The following is a 17,657-nucleotide window of genomic DNA, read 5'->3' as shown; positions in this document are numbered from 1 at the left end:
GCAAACGGTTAAGTTCTTCTTCAACCTTTGGACGCATCAAGTAGGGCAATGACCGAGCCTTCAGGAATCGCGGTTGTGTTCCAGGCGGAACGTATATATTCACCTTTCCCCCGGAGAACTTGCCAGTATTCGGCTCAGAAAATACTTCTTCATAATTGCGGATAAGAGATTGAACCTCCGGGAGTGTCGAGACCTGGTTTAACGTAAGTATGGGTAGTTGTTGAAGCCAATCACGTCCCAACAGGTTTGGACCACTTCCTTCAGCAATATATATGGTTTCGTTCACCGTCACACCCTTATATGAAACATTCACATTTTTCGTCCCCAGCAACTTCACCTCTTCTCCTGTATATGTTCGAAGCCGGACTGGGGCTTGCTGAAGGTTACCTTTCACGGTCGGTCCCAGGTTGTCTTGCCATGACTTTTCACTGCATAGTGTTACGGCACTACCCGTATCCAGCTCGAAAACCATTGGCGCACTGTTCACCTGTAGTTCTACTTGATACGGCGGTTGAACGCGGTTGGTGGGAGCGGCTGCATGAAGGACGTATTCTGGGATTTCCGACCTTGTAACTTGATTTGTAACAGCAGCGCTAGTATCGAACGCTGGTGCTGAGCGGCACACTTTCGCGAGGTGGCCTCGTTTCTTACAGCGATTGCAAACAGTTTGTGTGTGCCGGCAATCCTTCGGATGATTGTGACGGCCTCCACAACGATAACACTTAAACTGTGTTCTGTTCGACGGTTGCTGTAATCGATTCACCTGATACGATGAATCCACCGACTCTGATGTCACGGTAGGTTGCACAGATTGTAACAAGGTTGCGTTATTTTCTGCTGCTTCCAATGCCACCGCAGTATCGTAGGCAGTTTTCAAAGTTAAGTTACTGTCAGCAAGTAAACACTGTTGTATGCGGGCGTTTCTCACACCAACTACTAATCGATCTCTGACCATATCGCTCCGAAAATCTCCGTAGTCAGAGTGCTCCGTAAGACACTGTAAGTTCGCTACGAAATCCGCAATGGATTCTCCTTCCTTTTGTACCCTTGTATTGAACTTGAATCTCTGAGCGATAACAGAAGGTTTAGGATTGTAATGCTTGGAAACGATAAACACAAGCTCGTCAAAAGTTTTCGTATTTGGTAAATCAGGAGAGACCAAGCTGCATATCAAGCTGTATGTCGCCGAACCACAAATCGTAGGAAGTATGTTCACTTTCCGCTTGTCGTCGGTGATCTCGTTAGCAAGAAAGTAACAATTCACCCGTTCCACATATTGGTTCCAGGGACCTCCAGTAGCAGTAAATTCTTCTAGCTTTCCGATAGACATTTGGTAAGATGGGGTCGTCAGACCCTCGCCAGTATTGTAGTTCACAGTAAGTCAGAAGAACGCGTAAGTACGGACACGGGTGTATTGGGTACACGCGGCCAAACTGGTCCGCTTTCGTGGCAGGCAAGGCAAAACAACTGAGTCACATATCCAGTCAACCCACAGCGCTCACGCAAGTCAACCAATCGGACACACATCCAATCAGCCACTCAAGTCACATGCCAGATCGATGGTGGAACGGCGAACGGACACGCACACGCGCAAACTCTCTGACACACCAAAGCAGCTACTACAGTTGGATTATGGTACCGGTTGATCAACGCCTTACGTAGACATGATAAGCAGTCAGGTAAGGCGACGTCGAATGCAGCAGGATGACAGGCCATCAGATTAGGCTATCACGCACAGTTGAGGCCTCATTTTTACCGGCCTGCACGGATACTGGCCAGGTGTCTACTATAGGTAGCAAAGTTTAGCGGGATCGCGTAAAGTTATGGGCATGAAAGACCGTCGTTGGCCATTGGATTATGTTACTGTGCATAGGTGAGGTCTCATAATCAACGTCGCACATGGGTGCGGGCCTAACAGTATTCGAGGTGAGTGACAACGCGTTCGGTTATGAGTATAAGGGGCCGTCGTTGGTGATTGGATTAGGCTGCCGGGTATAGGTGTGGCCCCAAAATGAGCATCGCACACATGCACGGACCCATCATTTACGATAAGTAGTCCAAGTAAGTGACAATTGCTACAGTTATCATAGCGACAGCTTTCTGGCGGTTACAACCTATTTAGCGTCGTATTCTCGTGACGCCGTCTTATCTACAGGCTAGTTACGCATATCTGGGAAAGGGGATCATCAACAAAGATGACCCTCGCATTGCCACTGCACACTCCACGCTGTTGTCTAACAATGTTCTACTTCATGGAAGTTGAGATTCACGGAAAAATGTGTTGTGGCGTGGTTCGCCAAGCAAAAAATATTTTGCGATTTTAATCGTATTTGTTAAATTTTAGGAGTGTAAAACGAACTAAAACCAACAACTGGTCTTCCCGGGTAAAGTTCGCATTAGATATTCTTTGGATGCTTCTTAAATTAAAGAACACCGAAGAACGCCAAGGTATGCCAAAGTGCGATTTCGTGTCTTATGTTGCGTAAACCGGGAAGAAAAAGCACATCGGTGATGGTCTCTGACCTGGAAATTTCCCTTACTGAAACTAAATGCTACGTGCAACATATATCTGGAAGGTGCAAATTGATTAAAATGACTCCCCGTTAAAGTCACAACTTCGGAAACCATATATAGGCAAAAATAATTTAGGTGTGGGATTGTGGAATAAGAAGACTCACAACGGACGAAACTTACAGATAGTTTTACGGCTGAGATAATTCCTTGAACATGAGACAGCAAGTTCAACGTCAAATGAGCAACAAAATTTCGAAAGGAGATTAATTAAACCAGATAGTAAAAATGACGGCAGGGTCGGATGATTTATGCTCCGAGCACACATGCAACAAAACGAAAAATTTTGGCGCAAAAGTTTCATTTCATTTGCATAGGTTTTCAGAAGGAAAATCGTGGTTCCAAGGCGCGGCCTCTATTCATTATTCTGAATTCTGGATTTGGAGTCCGTCTGGTTATACCGATATACGTGCTGAACGCAGCTACTAAAATTGGGCGTCTGTAGATTGACGCTTTCCGGTACATCGTGGAAATTCTAGCGTTTTTATAATCGTCCTTTGCCTCCATAAAAGGTAGTTTCAAGCTATCGCACCCTTTGATATACCATAGTCAGCAGAACAGACAGCCAGGCTCCGACTCAGAAGATTCAGCGCCGTCAGCAAGGTACAACACTTGACATTCAATTTGGGTACCATTATTTTAAAAATGGGCGCCATTATCGGCTCATCTAATTTGTCTGGAGCGTTCTCTTCCTTTTCCGCCATCCTTAAACACAACAGGCAGAAGGTTGTCAAGACAAAGATCACGACGACGCTTCAGTTGATATACCCTCAGACATTTCTGAAATTGAGTGAGGTTCCACATTGACGGTACGCCCATTCAGGAATCGGTCTTATACATGCCAAACAGAGTTTCCAGAAGTTCATGATACCCATTCAGGAATCGGTCTTATACATGCCAGAGTTTCCAGAAGTTCATGATGCTAGCACGAGAGAGATTGCGCCAACTACACTGAGGAACCAGTATTCTTTGGCGTGGAAAAGATGCACTCAAGGGGAGCCGGATATTCAAGTCCTTTTGGTATCCCACTCTGTAACAGCCTTTGGTTCATTATCAACCTGCGCGAAAACTGCGCTTGCTGATTCCCCTCCAAGCTTTACATTCAGGCATTTCCGTCATTCGGAAGATCATGCCAGCCCAGTGATTACTACTGTTTAGCGTCCTTACCCATTTAGAGGGTTTATGCAATAGAAATTCAGTATTTTATAAAATCCAGAAAAGTAAATATGTGCTAAGGAGAGCATCCGGGAGTTCATTTACGTGGGTCAAAACAATCATCCAGCTGTAGCATCCTTTCGATGCCCAGGTGCCATGCAGCCAGACAGAAACATGGGGGCTGAGATAGCCGAGTTGTTGAGCTGCTCTGTCTGGGGAAAATTTGATCAGTTTAATTACCGGAAGCAAAAGGAGATTTAAATTTTCGCCGGGTTTGCGCGTTTTGAAGGAAGAGCTGGCTGGATTGCTTTCCGATGAAATAAATTGGGCCATGTTTTTCGTTTGTGTGATTTTTGGAAGCCGAAATCAAATCCAGCAGTGGTGTTACGCATTGTGCGTGATTGTAGCTTTGAGCCGACTGTTCCCTGACCCTAGAAGGCCATTTAGTTTCTTATTTGCGTTTCACGAATGGTGACCTACTTTGGTCGCGCCTTCTCGCCCACTCGCCCACTCGTTCCCTTACCGGTAATCACAATCAGTTTTCATTTGTGACCAGCCACCGCCGGGAGGCGTTCATTGCAATTTGCCGAACCTTATTTCGGGTGTAAAGATCTCGGTGACTTTTATTCGCACTCCTCACCAAGTCAGTAAATTTTCTTACAGTTTGCGTGAACTTGTTCTCCCAGGCAACTTTTACATTCGACCCTGCTCCAGCAGCAACACTAGTGAGTCGCTCAAGTTTTACTGCACACTGTGATTCTGAGTTTCCTACTACCATTTTTCCGTACTGCATATTACCCCTCTCACCACCCCTATCCACGCGTTCCGTGGCCATACGCCCAACAGCTCAAGGCCATGAAGCCCAAGTGACGGTTTTGGGCTCTAGTTCAAATTGGCCGGCCATGTCGTGGCAGTTCTGCTGCCTCTCCAGATCCATTATTCTGGCTCCACGCTTCCTGCAGTTTGAAGTTTTTTGTCAGGTTCCAGGCAGGAAGCTTTCTGGTATGCCCTCACCCGTACTGTTTTGCCCGCCACTTTTAAATCCTAACGATCAGACATTGTGTCATCTGATATGTTCTCCATAGGAGATAAAGAGCCCTTGTAATTTTGGATCCCTACCCATGCCACCTCAGGCGTAATTGAGTCTAATTCATAAATGCCCGCTGTTTACGTCACCGTCTCTTTTCCAGGAAATTCCCATTATTCACAACCCTAATCAGTCATGCTCTTATTCTGACCGTAATACTATGAACATGTCTGACGGAATGCTACCCATTAGTTGGGAATAAATATTATTACTATCATCTCAGTTCGGTAAAGCAAAGTGTTTAACTCAAATTGTACAACGGGATTGCCGGTTGAAAGCTCAACAAACGATAGACGATCGATACTTGGCAAGCAGATACCGTATAAGCCAGCTGGTTTTCGGCTTGAGTCAACCCGTGTCTGCAAAGACCTTATAAGATATGGGTGTGCGTCCGTTGACACTTAGCTAACATCTCGCTTCGTTCGTGTTGCCCAATCTCGTCGTTTTCAATCCAAGAGATCGAAATGGGTCAAATCAGTTGATGGAAGCTATGCAACGCTTTACATAGAGGCAAGTTAAATGCTACAATTGATCCAGGCTATGAAAAAGTAGAAGCATAGACCGCTTCCAGGGCGCAGGTACCAGTAGCTTGTTAATTAAGGTTCATTAAGAGGTTCTGCGCATAGATGGGAATCCGGCTATATATGCGACCGATATACACAATATCTAAAACTGAAATATTGACGGTCTGGAAGAATGTTATGAGACGGTGACCACCCAAGCAGCAATTGACCAACGTTGAGATCCAGTTAAGATGGTCATGCACTACCTCCAGGTACTGTCATATTCATGGCCCCCGCATTCTGAATGTATGGTTACCCCAGTCTCTCACCAGCAGTATATTGCAGAGGCATGAGCTAGATAGTTGCTGTTGAAAATGCGTCAATTTGACAAGCTTTTGTGGAGTGTATTGTATGTAAACCACGTGGTCGGAAGTTCTGAAGCTGTAAGTGTAGACGTCTGCGGAGCACACCGTAAGCGGGGTTCAAATTTATAACTAACGACTTAGACGAAAATGCCGAGGATGTTCTATCGTTGCGGCAGAACAGCTTTGAATTTCGACATTGGGTGTTAGTATGACTTTTGCCATGGTCTGGGGTCGCTGGTAAATTTAGAAATACCCACCCAGTCTGAGCAATATTGTAGAGGCATGAGCTAGATAGCTGCTGTTGAAAATGCGCCAATTTGACAAGCTGTTCTGGAGTTTATTGTATGTAAACCACGTGGTCGGAAGTTCTGAAGCTGTAAGTGTAGACGTCTGCGGAGCACACCGTAAGCGGGGTTCAGAAAAATTTATAACGACTTAGACGAAAATGCCGAGGATGTTCTATCGTTGCGGCAGAACAGCTTTGAATTTCGACATTGGGTGTTAGTATGACTTTTGCCATGGTCTGGGGTCGCTGGTAAATTTAGAAATACCCACCCAGTCTGAGCAATCACGAGTGCTTGAATCTACAGAATATCTGGCTGAAATGGGCACCTTTCAGTCCGGCGGAAACTTAAATATGGGGCAGGTGCACGAAGATACTGAGCACGGACAGACTTAACAAGAGCAATGAGGATAGCGGGCTTGATTGACGACTGCCACAACGCGATGGTGTTCCTCCCATTTTGTGTCTTCAGGTGATGGTGTGACATCATATATGGCAGTCACGCGCCCATGCAGACTATGGTAACGTATTAACAGAAGCCAAAATGTGTATATAACGGGTAACGCGACAAGCAACCTCCAATGATTGATGCTTGCTAAAAAAATGGACGATATGAATTTTTGTCGTCCACGAGCCAGTTCCAGAAAGTATTCTTTTGAATTCATTGGTCGAGACCATCCATTTTGAGAAGAAAAACAAACAGAAAGCTATTCGAAAAATCAGCCAGCCGTTGTGACATTGGGCGTTTTACTGGTAACTTCTGGCGCACCAATTAAGAACGCTATTGAATACTGCTGTCACATCAAACGCCAAGCCGCCACGTGAAAGGTTGCAAAGCGCATCATAATCATTGTCAGCTGTAAGAAAAGCATACTCGTCGTACAGTGGTTGTAGCTGCCACAGTTTCGTTCACCGATGATTTGGGGGGAAGGGTAGGTAGCTGCGCATTGGAGGCAGGAGCTGATAAATTGGTGCATAAGTCCAGCAATGTCAGTGGGCTGTTAATTGGGTGTAATGGGAAGGGAGCTGTGCATTGAAGGCAATAGGTTGGATGCACGAGCGCCATTGAGGGCGCGATTGGGCCATGTCTGACAATGTCTCTAGCCATTGATGTGGCCCGTCTCGGGGTCCCCATCCAGGAAGACGGCAGTGACTAGCGCAGCTGAGTTTGCTGGTAATGACTCTCGTGCTTCGCTGCCAAGTCATTGTTTGACCGCCTCTGGCTCTCTTTCACCCCTCACGTGGTTGTGCGAAGAGTCCGAGGAAATCGGTCGACTGGCATACACAGCACTTGGCCAAGCCAGAGCAACCTATGCAGTGTGACCAGTTCATCTATCGAGGGTGAGTTATTTCTCCCGAATACCGTTCGACGTACTTCAGCATTGCTGATCTGGTGTTCCCACCAGATTCGGGCAACGCTCCGAAGACATCGATGGTCAAACACTGGAAGTCTTTTGACGTCCTCGGCGCCCAGCGGCCAGGTTTCTGATCCATATAGTAATATGGAGCGCACCGCAGCACTGTAAACTCGACCCTTGACAGAGAAGCTGATGTCACGCCTACGCCACAGGTGACGTAGGTTCGCAAAACCTGCTCTGGCCTTCCCAATACGGATGGAAATATCATCTTCACGAGACCACCGGGACTGTTACAGCTGCCCAGGCAAACAAATCTGTCTACTACCTCAATCGGTTCATCCGCAAGCGTGAGGCTAGGGTTCGAGCCCACCCAGTCTTGCAGTAGCAATTTACACTTTGCAGGTGTGAAGCACATGCCAAACCGCGAGGCAGAATTATTCAGATTATTTAGTATTGTTTGCATTACCACGCGATCAGATCCCAGAAGAGCTATGTCGTCTTCGTACTCGATATCTGTGAGCGGAGGCCCAGGTAGCACTTTGACCCCATAGGCATTAGATGCTGGTAGTACGTATTCCGTGATCGCATCATTGAGGAAGTTGAAGAGGAATGGTGAATAAGACAGCACTTCCTGACACCCTTTTTGAAGATGGGGATAAAATTTGACATGCCCCATTCTGCTGGCACTTTCTCTTTGTCCCATATAGCAACAATAATCTTTGTCGGGTGAGTCATCGGGGATTTTCGCCTTCTTTGAAGAGAGCTGGATACAGACCGTCTGGTCCTGGTGCCTCCTCACGATATTTCGTACCTTATTTCATCTTCTGACTGGCGATGATGGTTTACATTCAATTCGCTAGTATGCATTACCTCCACTGGCTGTGTGGGATGAAGACAGCTGAACTGCTCTCCGAAGTGTTCGGCCCATTTCTCCAGTCAACGTTTTTGCGAGTGAATTAATGAGCCATTATCTTCATTCATCGTTTCGCTGACCGCTGATTTCCTAGGGTAAGTCGATCGTACCAGTTGATATAGGGCGCGGCTGTTTCCCGTAGCAAACGCCTTCGCCATCTCCCGAGTTTTCTATATCCACTAGAGCTCTCGGTCTTTCCTTAGACTCTTCACTAACTGGCGTTTGAGGGATTTGCATGCGCCGTCAAACTCGTTGCCTGCTGGTATAGCTCCCCTGGCACCAATTATTGATAGTGATCTTGATGACATGCAGTGGTCTTGTGGTCGAATAAGAAAAGTCGGATAGATAGCACCGAACGCAACTAACATAGCTCCTTTCACGTTTTGCCACCTTTCATCCACATGCTCACTGCCACCATAGTATTGGTTTACAGTGGAGTGTTGTTGGGCTAGCTCAGATCGATACTGTTGAGCTATGGCAGTTCTTCATGGCTGGTGGATTGGCATGCATCTTGCCGATTTGCAAGGGCCTGAAGGGAAACGAACTGTCAGGCGTGCGCGTACCATGGCAAGATCGGAATCAAGTGGTGTGCCCCGGATGGAACGGCTCCACCTGTGGCAGATGGCCACGTGGTCCAACTGGGTCCACGGTAGGTTTGTAAATGGCGACCGCCAGGTAACGCACTGCGAACGTTTATTTTGAAAGTTCGTACTTGCCAGAAACAGTTCGTCGATCTCAGGAGTCGATCTCCGTTTTCCGTGCGGCGAGGATCGACTCCGAATCGACCAACCAAATGTGATCCCGAGGAGCTCAGACGACCTACATGAGCATTGAAATCGCCTGCGAGGATCAGAGCGTCAGTGCCTTTTGCCTGACAAATGATCCCGGATAGCTCTCGATAGAAAGTATACATACTATTTTACGTCTATTTTAATGGCGCACAAGGTTCCTGCAAGCAGTGCCTGTTTACCAACTTGACATAGAGTATGAACGTTAAAAGCTCTTACATAGAAATTATCTCGTGGATTTAGAAAGCTATTATTTTGTTCAATGTTTGTAGGCAGCGCGGAGCCTAAGGCCTTTCGCTTAGATGACTGACAATCAAATGGCCCAGCGATGTTTACTTGTGCGTTGTGAAGGGGTTAAGGAGGGACATCGGTGGACGCTGAACTGCTCGGGCAAATGATACGTCCCAGTTGCCCAGGCCGAGGAATGAGTTTTGGTTGAGGCCGACTCAAAGGTATGACCCACAAGGCAGTGGGTGAATGAAAGTTTTTCTTCGGGGACCCTGCCTGAAGCCGACGACTCAATAATCTGACCTGCTTGGCTGCAGGGGGTTGGCCTAACCCGAGGGCGCAGGGAATAAGACATTACTGTCTCATTCCTGATGCGGCTGCGCACAGCAGCTGCCTTGCTCCTTGGCTTTAAAAGTATTTCGCCCGAATTTGGTAATGCACCGGCGGTCACGGTCAACTGTTGAGCGATCGGAGTGTGCGATTTTTGGGCTGGAACTTTTCTAACCCGTCCTTCCTCGGGGGGAGGCAGCATTGCTGCTTCCATAAATATGGATATGGTGGCCGCCTGGGGGAAACACCTTACTGCCTTCACACTCCTGTCGCAGAGGACAGTACGACTTTACCCCAGGACCGCTTCGTACCACGATTACTCGTAGTGCAGGGTGTCGCTCCTCTTGGTTCGGCTGCTCCCCTTTGGCTCCAACCCGCGGGATCATTGCAGCACTGAAGCCCGACCACCACGTCAAAGTGGCAGCTTTAGTTCGGGGTTGCCGGCCTCAAATCCGTGGACTACGAAACGCGTCTCGCGATGCTTGATCTCATTCCCATGGAGTACGGTCACCTCCGAGGGAACCTAATTCTTACTTGTGCCTTGTTTGAACAAGGCTTGGCAAACAGATTTTTCACCAGTGACCCAGCAGACACACGGCGGGGACATAGTGATAAGATTTTCAAGCTCAGAGCGCACATATTCATAAGGTGAAATAAGGTGAAACTTTTTCTAATTTTGGGTAGTAGCTTCGTGGAATGATCTTTCTCCGACGGCCCACGCTTCTTCTGGAACGCAGTTCAAAGCACTACTAGACATTTATTTATGCGAATCCTCGTGCTGGAAAGCATACTGCCACGCGCTGAGAACATAAAGAGCAGTGCTACACCCTTTTTTCACTTATACCTCTCAGGTGAACGACAGCTGCTTAATGAAAAAACAAGCCCGACCCCGAAAACTTGGGCAAATCCTCGATCCTATGTACCAACCCGTGAATACGTGAATCCGTGTTGCCCCCTAACCTAACCTAACCTTGAATTGTTTGACTGCGTGAAATTCAAGGTTCTAGGTCACAGTTTTCTTCGGCGACGATAGTCAATACCACAGGAAGCATGACTGAACGTGAGACTCTCGTGTACTGCGCAAAACTTGCCGAGCAAGTTGAGCGTTATGATGGTAAGTTTATCGAAGACTTATTTTGTGTCCGTACCTGATCTCGTGTTAAAAATATTACGACTAAATTGTCAACTTTCTGCTCGTTCAACGGGCCCTTGCTAAGCGTAGTTTGTTATTTGTCCAACAGAGATGGTTGACCTCATGAAAAAGGTTGTCGAACAGGATAAGGAACTAAGCGTCGAGGAAAGAAACTTGCTTTCCGTGGCCTATAAAAATGTAATCGGCGCACGTCGAACTTCCTGGCGTGTCTTTGGAGGGTTGGAGGGATCCGTACAAGTCCGGGGGAATACAAAGGGTGTTGGGCCGTTGAAAAAATATCGCGAGCAGTTGGAATCGGAAATCAATAAAGTGTCTACCGAAATACTGGATCTCCTGGACAAATATTTGATCAAGTCTACTACTGGGGCGGATTCCCGGGTTTTCTACCTAAAGATGTAAGTTAATAACCCCTACTCGACTATCCTATTACAGGAAAGGTGACTATTATCGTTATATGGCAGAATTTGCTGTTGGCGATCAGAGAACTGCGGTTGCTGCAAAGAGTAACGAAGCATACCAGGAGGCAACGAATATAGCTGCTGAGTTACCTCCGACCCACCCCATCAGGCTTGGTCTTGCTCTCAATTACTCGGTTTTCTTCTACGAAATAATGAATGCTCCTCAGCGAGCATGTCAGCTGGCGAAAGCCGCATTCGACGATGCCATCGTGGAGCTGGATCAACTCTCTGAAGAGAGTTATAAAGATTCCACCTTGATCATGCAGCTGCTGCGTGACAACCTCACATTATGGACGTCTGATGCAGAAGGGGAGGGTAAGTTACGGTTTTTAACTGCTTACTTTTGTCTCAGAAGAACCAAAGAAATCGCCGGAGGAGAAGGCGTAGTCCCACCAGCGCCAGCACACCCAAGGCTAGGGATTATTCAACCCATATTCTGAAAGCCGTGTACACTCGCCACGCAATCCATCCTGCAATTTTCATACTGTTCAAGAAACCCTGCCATGAGTACCGTCACCATTTTACTGAACTTTGCTGTTTCCAGGTAGCTTTTGCTGTCTATCATCCATCGCCCACTGTGTTGCTATTACTTCCTTCGACTATCTTTTTGGCGCGTTCCTTCAATCAAACGCGTAGTTTTATTTCATCTTTAAATTATTTTACAGAGATTTAATGTCGTCTTAAATTCGGTCAAACTTACTAACTTGTGTGGCTTGAAGTTACACGCCCATACCGCCTTGGTTCACATCCCGATCTGGTCACATTTCGGACTTTTCATTGATGCAAATGAGAAGTGTGGTATAAGCGTTTTTTTCTTTGGCCCCGTTTGTACTTAACTTCACCAAATAAGTACCGTTGGGAACAACGTGTTATCTACCTGTTTATAACCAACTAGAGTCAGCGCGATTAGCAGCTGATGTTTCCAGACTCGGTATTTCTCATATTATTTCCTTTTCGCATAATTGAACACATGAGTTCGTTCGTTCGAGGATTTCGTCTTTTGCATATCAACTTGTTCTCTTTTCCGCAGGCACCTCAAATTTTGTCCAAACTCAGTCCTGAGGTAACTAATTGGAGCTATTAAAATCTATGCATACGGTTGAGTTTCCTAACAGCAAACTTGTCAATGCGAACTGCTGTATACGTAATACTCTGTCGTCTAAACGCTGCTAGTTACAATCGGTCGCGATTCTAGTTGGTTCACTTTCATATGCGATACCCTTGGATCCCTAACTAGTTTGAGATTGCATTCATTGAGACCATTCTGAACACGTGTGTATTTAATAGTTCTTCAGCTTTGATGTCCCCACTTATCATGTTGGGAATCACGAATGTTGCAGTATGCCTAGTTCGCACTGACCTGGATAAGAATATTTGAAGTATCGAAGATTTACGACTACCGGGAAGACATCTTTCCACCCCTTAATTTCTTCATAAACCGTGTTCTCCAAGAAAGCGGAGTGGAAAATTTTTAAAGATCTGTCTCCATTTAGCGTGTTCAGAAAATGCCAGCGGTTTACAGTATGTTCCGGCGGCCAGTTTGCCCTTGAGACCCAGGGGACCAGCTGCAATGTTGGCAGTAATTGCGTCATTTTAGAAAACTGGTCGGCTGGCATTCTTTCCTTGTCAGTCCATAGACTACCTCAGGTGAAATGTAATTTAGCTGACTGCACTATGTCAATGATCTATTGCATGCGTAGCAACCCTTTTCCCGCTAATCTGCATCACCTTATGTTTATGAAGTATGAACCAGTACTTTCTTCGAAACGATCGAAACGTCTGGCCGTTTGTTTGCTGCATACATCAGCTCCACATCAAAGCCAAGTGAGATTGTGGGTCATAGTTTCCTCGGTGTATTCTTGCCTAGCTAGCATTGGTTTGCTTTCAGACATTGAAGGTAGTCATGATAAGGAAGCATTTCCTATTCTCACCACGATAGGTACATTCCTAGGCACCTGAATGTGGTTGCTGTTTGTCGCCAACCAATCATGGCTGCACCCAATCTGATTAAATAAGGTTAGATGGACACGGTTTTGGTGGTAAGGAGTGGGTGGGCAGAGCTAAAGTAAATGCACTCAGTGAAGCGCCAGGCAGTCGGATTACAACTGTTCCAACTGTTGATCGAGCAACAGTCTGGAGCCACATGGGAACTAGATCTATGAACGTCAGAGGCCTAGCCCTCCAGTGACTTGACACTCTCAGTTTGTGTCCATGGTCACGCGTAAATTTACGGTAGGCTAATACGTTTTCAGAATTTGTTTTATCTGAAAGTTGACCACCGTGGCCCACTGACTACACTGGTTTGCTAAAAGAGTGGGAGTTCTTGGTTTGTATGCCTTAGAGTCGCCCTAGGGAATGCTTATGCGGTTTCCGCAGGCTGTCCTACCGGTTTGATCAGCGTTCCCTCCAGTGCGAGCCTGGAACAAATGTAATTTATTCCTTGTAAGTTACTCTGAGAGATATACACCGACGACCGCTGCCTCGTTTTCAGGCTTTTGAATTGAGGGCTGGTTGGGAACTGTCATCATCCCCCTTAGTCTGGGCACCCTAACAGTTTCAACCCGGGGTATCAGTTAAGTGGCCATAGCTTCCACGTTGTTCCTTAGTGTTGTCCTGCTCAGGTTGATCCACCATCAGGAGAGTAGATTCGCTAGAATCAAGCTGAGTTTCTCCTTGACTGATGTTTTACTGATATATCTTCGTTTCCCACAGGCACGGAAACTGTGCCACCTCCGACAATGACCAGTATTGGTCGTTCCTGATGTCAGAGTTGCCTTTGACTCTGTTGGTCGCCATAAGCTATGGTAGTCGCGATAAAAGACGTTTTTTCCTAAGTCACTCTTTCGAGGGTCTATGCTTCATGTGAACGCGTAATTGTCTACGACAAGCCCCAAAATTCATATACAGTCAGGGAAGAGTGTTTTGTCATCCTTCCTCCTTAACTTTGTAATCGATGCGCTACTTGAGTCGTTACATGCCTCGGGGATCAAAATAGCTTCCGAACATTCACTGACAGAGATTGAGCACGCTGACGATATCACTTTTCTTAGGTCAAACCCCTTAGAAGTGCAGGCTGTTTTAAATAACCATAATCATTTTGCTGCGCGATTCGGTATGCACTTTGTATCTTGACTGTGTGAAACGCGAACCTGGATGGAATCAACACAAACCTCATGTTGTACTATGTACTTCGCGATGTACTTCATATGCCAGAGAATTGATTGCCTGCATAGCCCTCTCTTCCCAACCATGTGTTGGATGGGGCTACCCAGGGACAGTCAGTCCATGATTTGGCGACAAGGTATGAGAGCTATCACCACTCAGCTCAGTCACGTTGATAACTGGTTTCCCTGCATTGAAATCTCGGGGCAAGACAGGCATGACCGACGTGTGGCTATGTGAGCTATATGGCTTGAGATAATTCAGAAATTAAGGCACGAACTTATTGGCCATGGCAGCTAGGCACCGAAAGGTTGTTACAGCTCCAGGGTTTGAACATATATGGCGACGTGTTCCGTAGAAAATGGTGATGTACTTGCATTTCCAGCCGAACACCGCTGCCTTGCGGTTAGGCTTTTGAGCCAAAGACTTTGGTTGAGGACCCTAATCGTCCTCCTGTCTATGTGTGGGCGCCCTGGCAGCATCCCAGCCCTCTTACAACTATACGGCAGTGAAGCATCAGTGCCAACACAGTGGTGCGGTGACATACAGGCTTATTCGCTGCATACAGCAGAGTCACACTTCCGTAGATCCCCACCGCACGCACGTGGGGATAAAGGGACTTTCTGCTGGGCTACTACAGTTACTACGAGTTAGTTACACCTGCAGACCCTCACAACCGACCTTTTGTCCTCCAAATGGCTGTTTGCGGACTCTGCTGTTAGCCTGCAAGAGGTATGGTTCCTAGACAACGGTCTTCGAAGATGTTAAGAATCACTAGTTCCGCTTCTTGCAGAGGCCACATCTCACAAATCTACAACAAAACAACCATCTACTGCAACGTGATATACTTTTCCGAGCGCAGTTCAATGGGTCACAGAGATGCACAAGCCATCTCACCACGGTAAGTTCTAGTGTCTGATTGTCACTTCATCCAAAAAACGTGGATTTTCCCCTTAGGTGATAATGGTCATTCAGCTATCTAGCCGCCATGCCACCTGAAGGAAGCACGATGGCTGAGATACTGACAGATTGCCCGAGCCTAGACAGAAACATCTCTGACCTCATTTGTGCATCTTGATTGCTCCTGTCTAGGCTTGATACTAATTTGTTTTATCACTGTCAAGCCTAGGCAGGAGCAGTTGAGATTCAGAGTTTGGGTTCGAACGACAGACCTTTAGGTTAGCAACTTCGCTTTAACCACTGAGCCATCTCGATAGTGTTTTCGTCAATAGGTATTTGAATACCTAGGTTTTGAAGGCCTAGCCTTAGTCTCACCATTTCTTCGAGGATCAAGTTGAATAGGAATGGGAATGCTTGACACACTTGTCGGATGCCAGTTATTATGCTAGAACCTTCGGGAATGTCCAGTGTCTCATACGATCGTAAGTTTAAGAATACAAACAAATTATGCCGAAAATTTTCGGGGTATCCCTTCATCAGCGAGGACAACAGACCGCTCAGTGGGGTCGAAGCGTTTTGGGAATCCAGGAATACACAGATCGTGGTTCGTTTACACGTGTTCTAGGGTCGAGATGGCTCAAGTGGTTAGAGCTCGAATTTACTGGTGGGAAGGTCCGTGGTTCGAACCTGAACTCTGCCTCTCGACCTCCCCTGTCTAGGCTTGGGCAACCTGGCAGTATCCCAGTCCTCGTGCTTCCCTTGGGTAGCGTGGCAGCTAGGCACCGAAAGGGTGTCACAGCTCAACAGTTCTAGTGCCTGATGGAGTGTCAAAATTCGGTCCACGCTCAGGACTTTTCCAAGGTTCTAGTAAATAAACATTGTTATGCAGTATATACACGGTGCATTGTTCTACCTTTTTCTTACCATTGACAATGATCACTATGAGAATTGGGGTATTGTTAGTAAAGTTCGGGGATTCGACTGAATGGCAGCGGGTGTCCGTGAGCATCGTTCAGTGTGTATCAGTCCTCGTACTTGTATGCAAAGACCTTAGAAAGGCTAGTTTCTTCTACAATATTGCAATGCGTAACTTCAGCATATAAGACAACAGTTCGAGGGCAGTAAAGAATAGTTGGACAGACCAGGTACACTGACCACATCCTTACTTTATCTCAGGTATTTGTGCATCATCATACCAGCTGTAATAACCGCGTACTCGTCGTACAGTGGTTGTAGCTGCCACAGTTTCGTTCACCGATGATTTGGGGGGAAGGGTGGGTAGCTGCGCATTGCAGGCGGGAACTGATAAATCGGTTCATAAATCCAGCACTGTCAGTGGGCTGTCAAGTGTGGGGAGTGGTCGGAAAAGGAGCTATGCATTGAAGGCAATAACCTGGATGCACGAGCGCCATTGAGGGCGCGACTGGGCCATATCTGACAATGTCTAGCCATTGATGTGGCCCGTCTCGGGGTCCCCATCCAGGAAGACGGCAGTGACTAGCGCAGCTGAGTTTGCTGGTAATGACTCTCGTGCTTCGCTGCCAAGTCATTGTTTGACCGCCTCTGGCTCTCTTTCACCCTTCACGTGGTTGTGCGAAGAGTCTGAGGAAATCGGTCGACTGGCATACACAGCACTTGGCCAAGCCAGAGCAACCTATGCAGTGTGACCAGTTCATCTATCGAGGGTGAGTTATTTCTCCCGAATACCGTTCGACGTACTTCAGCATTGCTGATCTGGTGTTCCCACCAGATTCGGGCAACGCTCCGAAGACATCGATGGTCAAACACTGGAAGTCTTTTGACGTCCTCGGCGCCCAGCGGCCAGGTTTCTGATCCATATAGTAATATGGAGCGCACCGCAGCACTGTAAACTCGACCCTTGACAGAGAAGCCGATGTCACGCCTACGCCACAGGTGACGCAGGTTCGCAAAACCTGCTCTGGCCTTCCCAATACGGATGGAAATATCATCTTCACGAGACCACCGGGACTGTTACAGCTGCCCAGGCAAACAAATCTGTCTACTACCTCAATCGGTTCATCCGCAAGCGTGAGGCTAGGGTTCGAGCCCACCCAGTCTTGCAGTAGCAATTTACACTTTGCAGGTGTGAAGCACATGCCAAACCGCGAGGCAGAATTATTCAGATTATTTAGTATTGTTTGCATTACCACGCGATCAGATCCCAGAAGAGCTATGTCGTCTTCGTACTCGATATCTGTGAGCGGAGGCCCAGGTAGCACTTTGACCCCATAGGCATTAGAGGCTGGGAGTGAGTCTTCCATGATCGTATTTGTTTGTGTTTGTGCATCGTCACGCATATCGTCTGCGGACAATCACGATTACTCAACATTGAGGAAGCCTATTCTTCGTTTCTGATGATGATGATGATGATGATGATGATGA

The 17,657-nt window shown here is 46.9% G+C and overlaps 1 protein-coding gene across 1 annotated transcript; it reads left to right on the top strand.

The window, feature by feature from the left end:
* Positions 1-10,344: 10,344 nt before the first annotated feature.
* T265_03815 (hypothetical protein) lies at positions 10,345-16,921 on the top strand (the record flags this gene model as incomplete). Its single annotated transcript, XM_009168386.1, has 6 exons — positions 10,345-10,518; positions 10,596-10,695; positions 10,823-11,129; positions 11,167-11,507; positions 15,880-16,004; positions 16,703-16,921. The coding sequence occupies 6 exons, from the start codon at positions 10,345-10,347 to the stop codon at positions 16,919-16,921; spliced, it is 1,266 nt and encodes a 421-aa protein (XP_009166650.1).
* Positions 16,922-17,657: the final 736 nt, after the last annotated feature.

This window comes from Opisthorchis viverrini, assembly GCF_000715545.1.
Source record: "Opisthorchis viverrini unplaced genomic scaffold opera_v5_56, whole genome shotgun sequence".
NCBI classification, from domain to species: Eukaryota; Metazoa; Platyhelminthes; class Trematoda; order Opisthorchiida; family Opisthorchiidae; genus Opisthorchis; species Opisthorchis viverrini.
The sequence above is the reverse complement of the archived record's forward strand: the minus strand, read 5'-3'. Positions and strand labels throughout refer to the sequence as shown.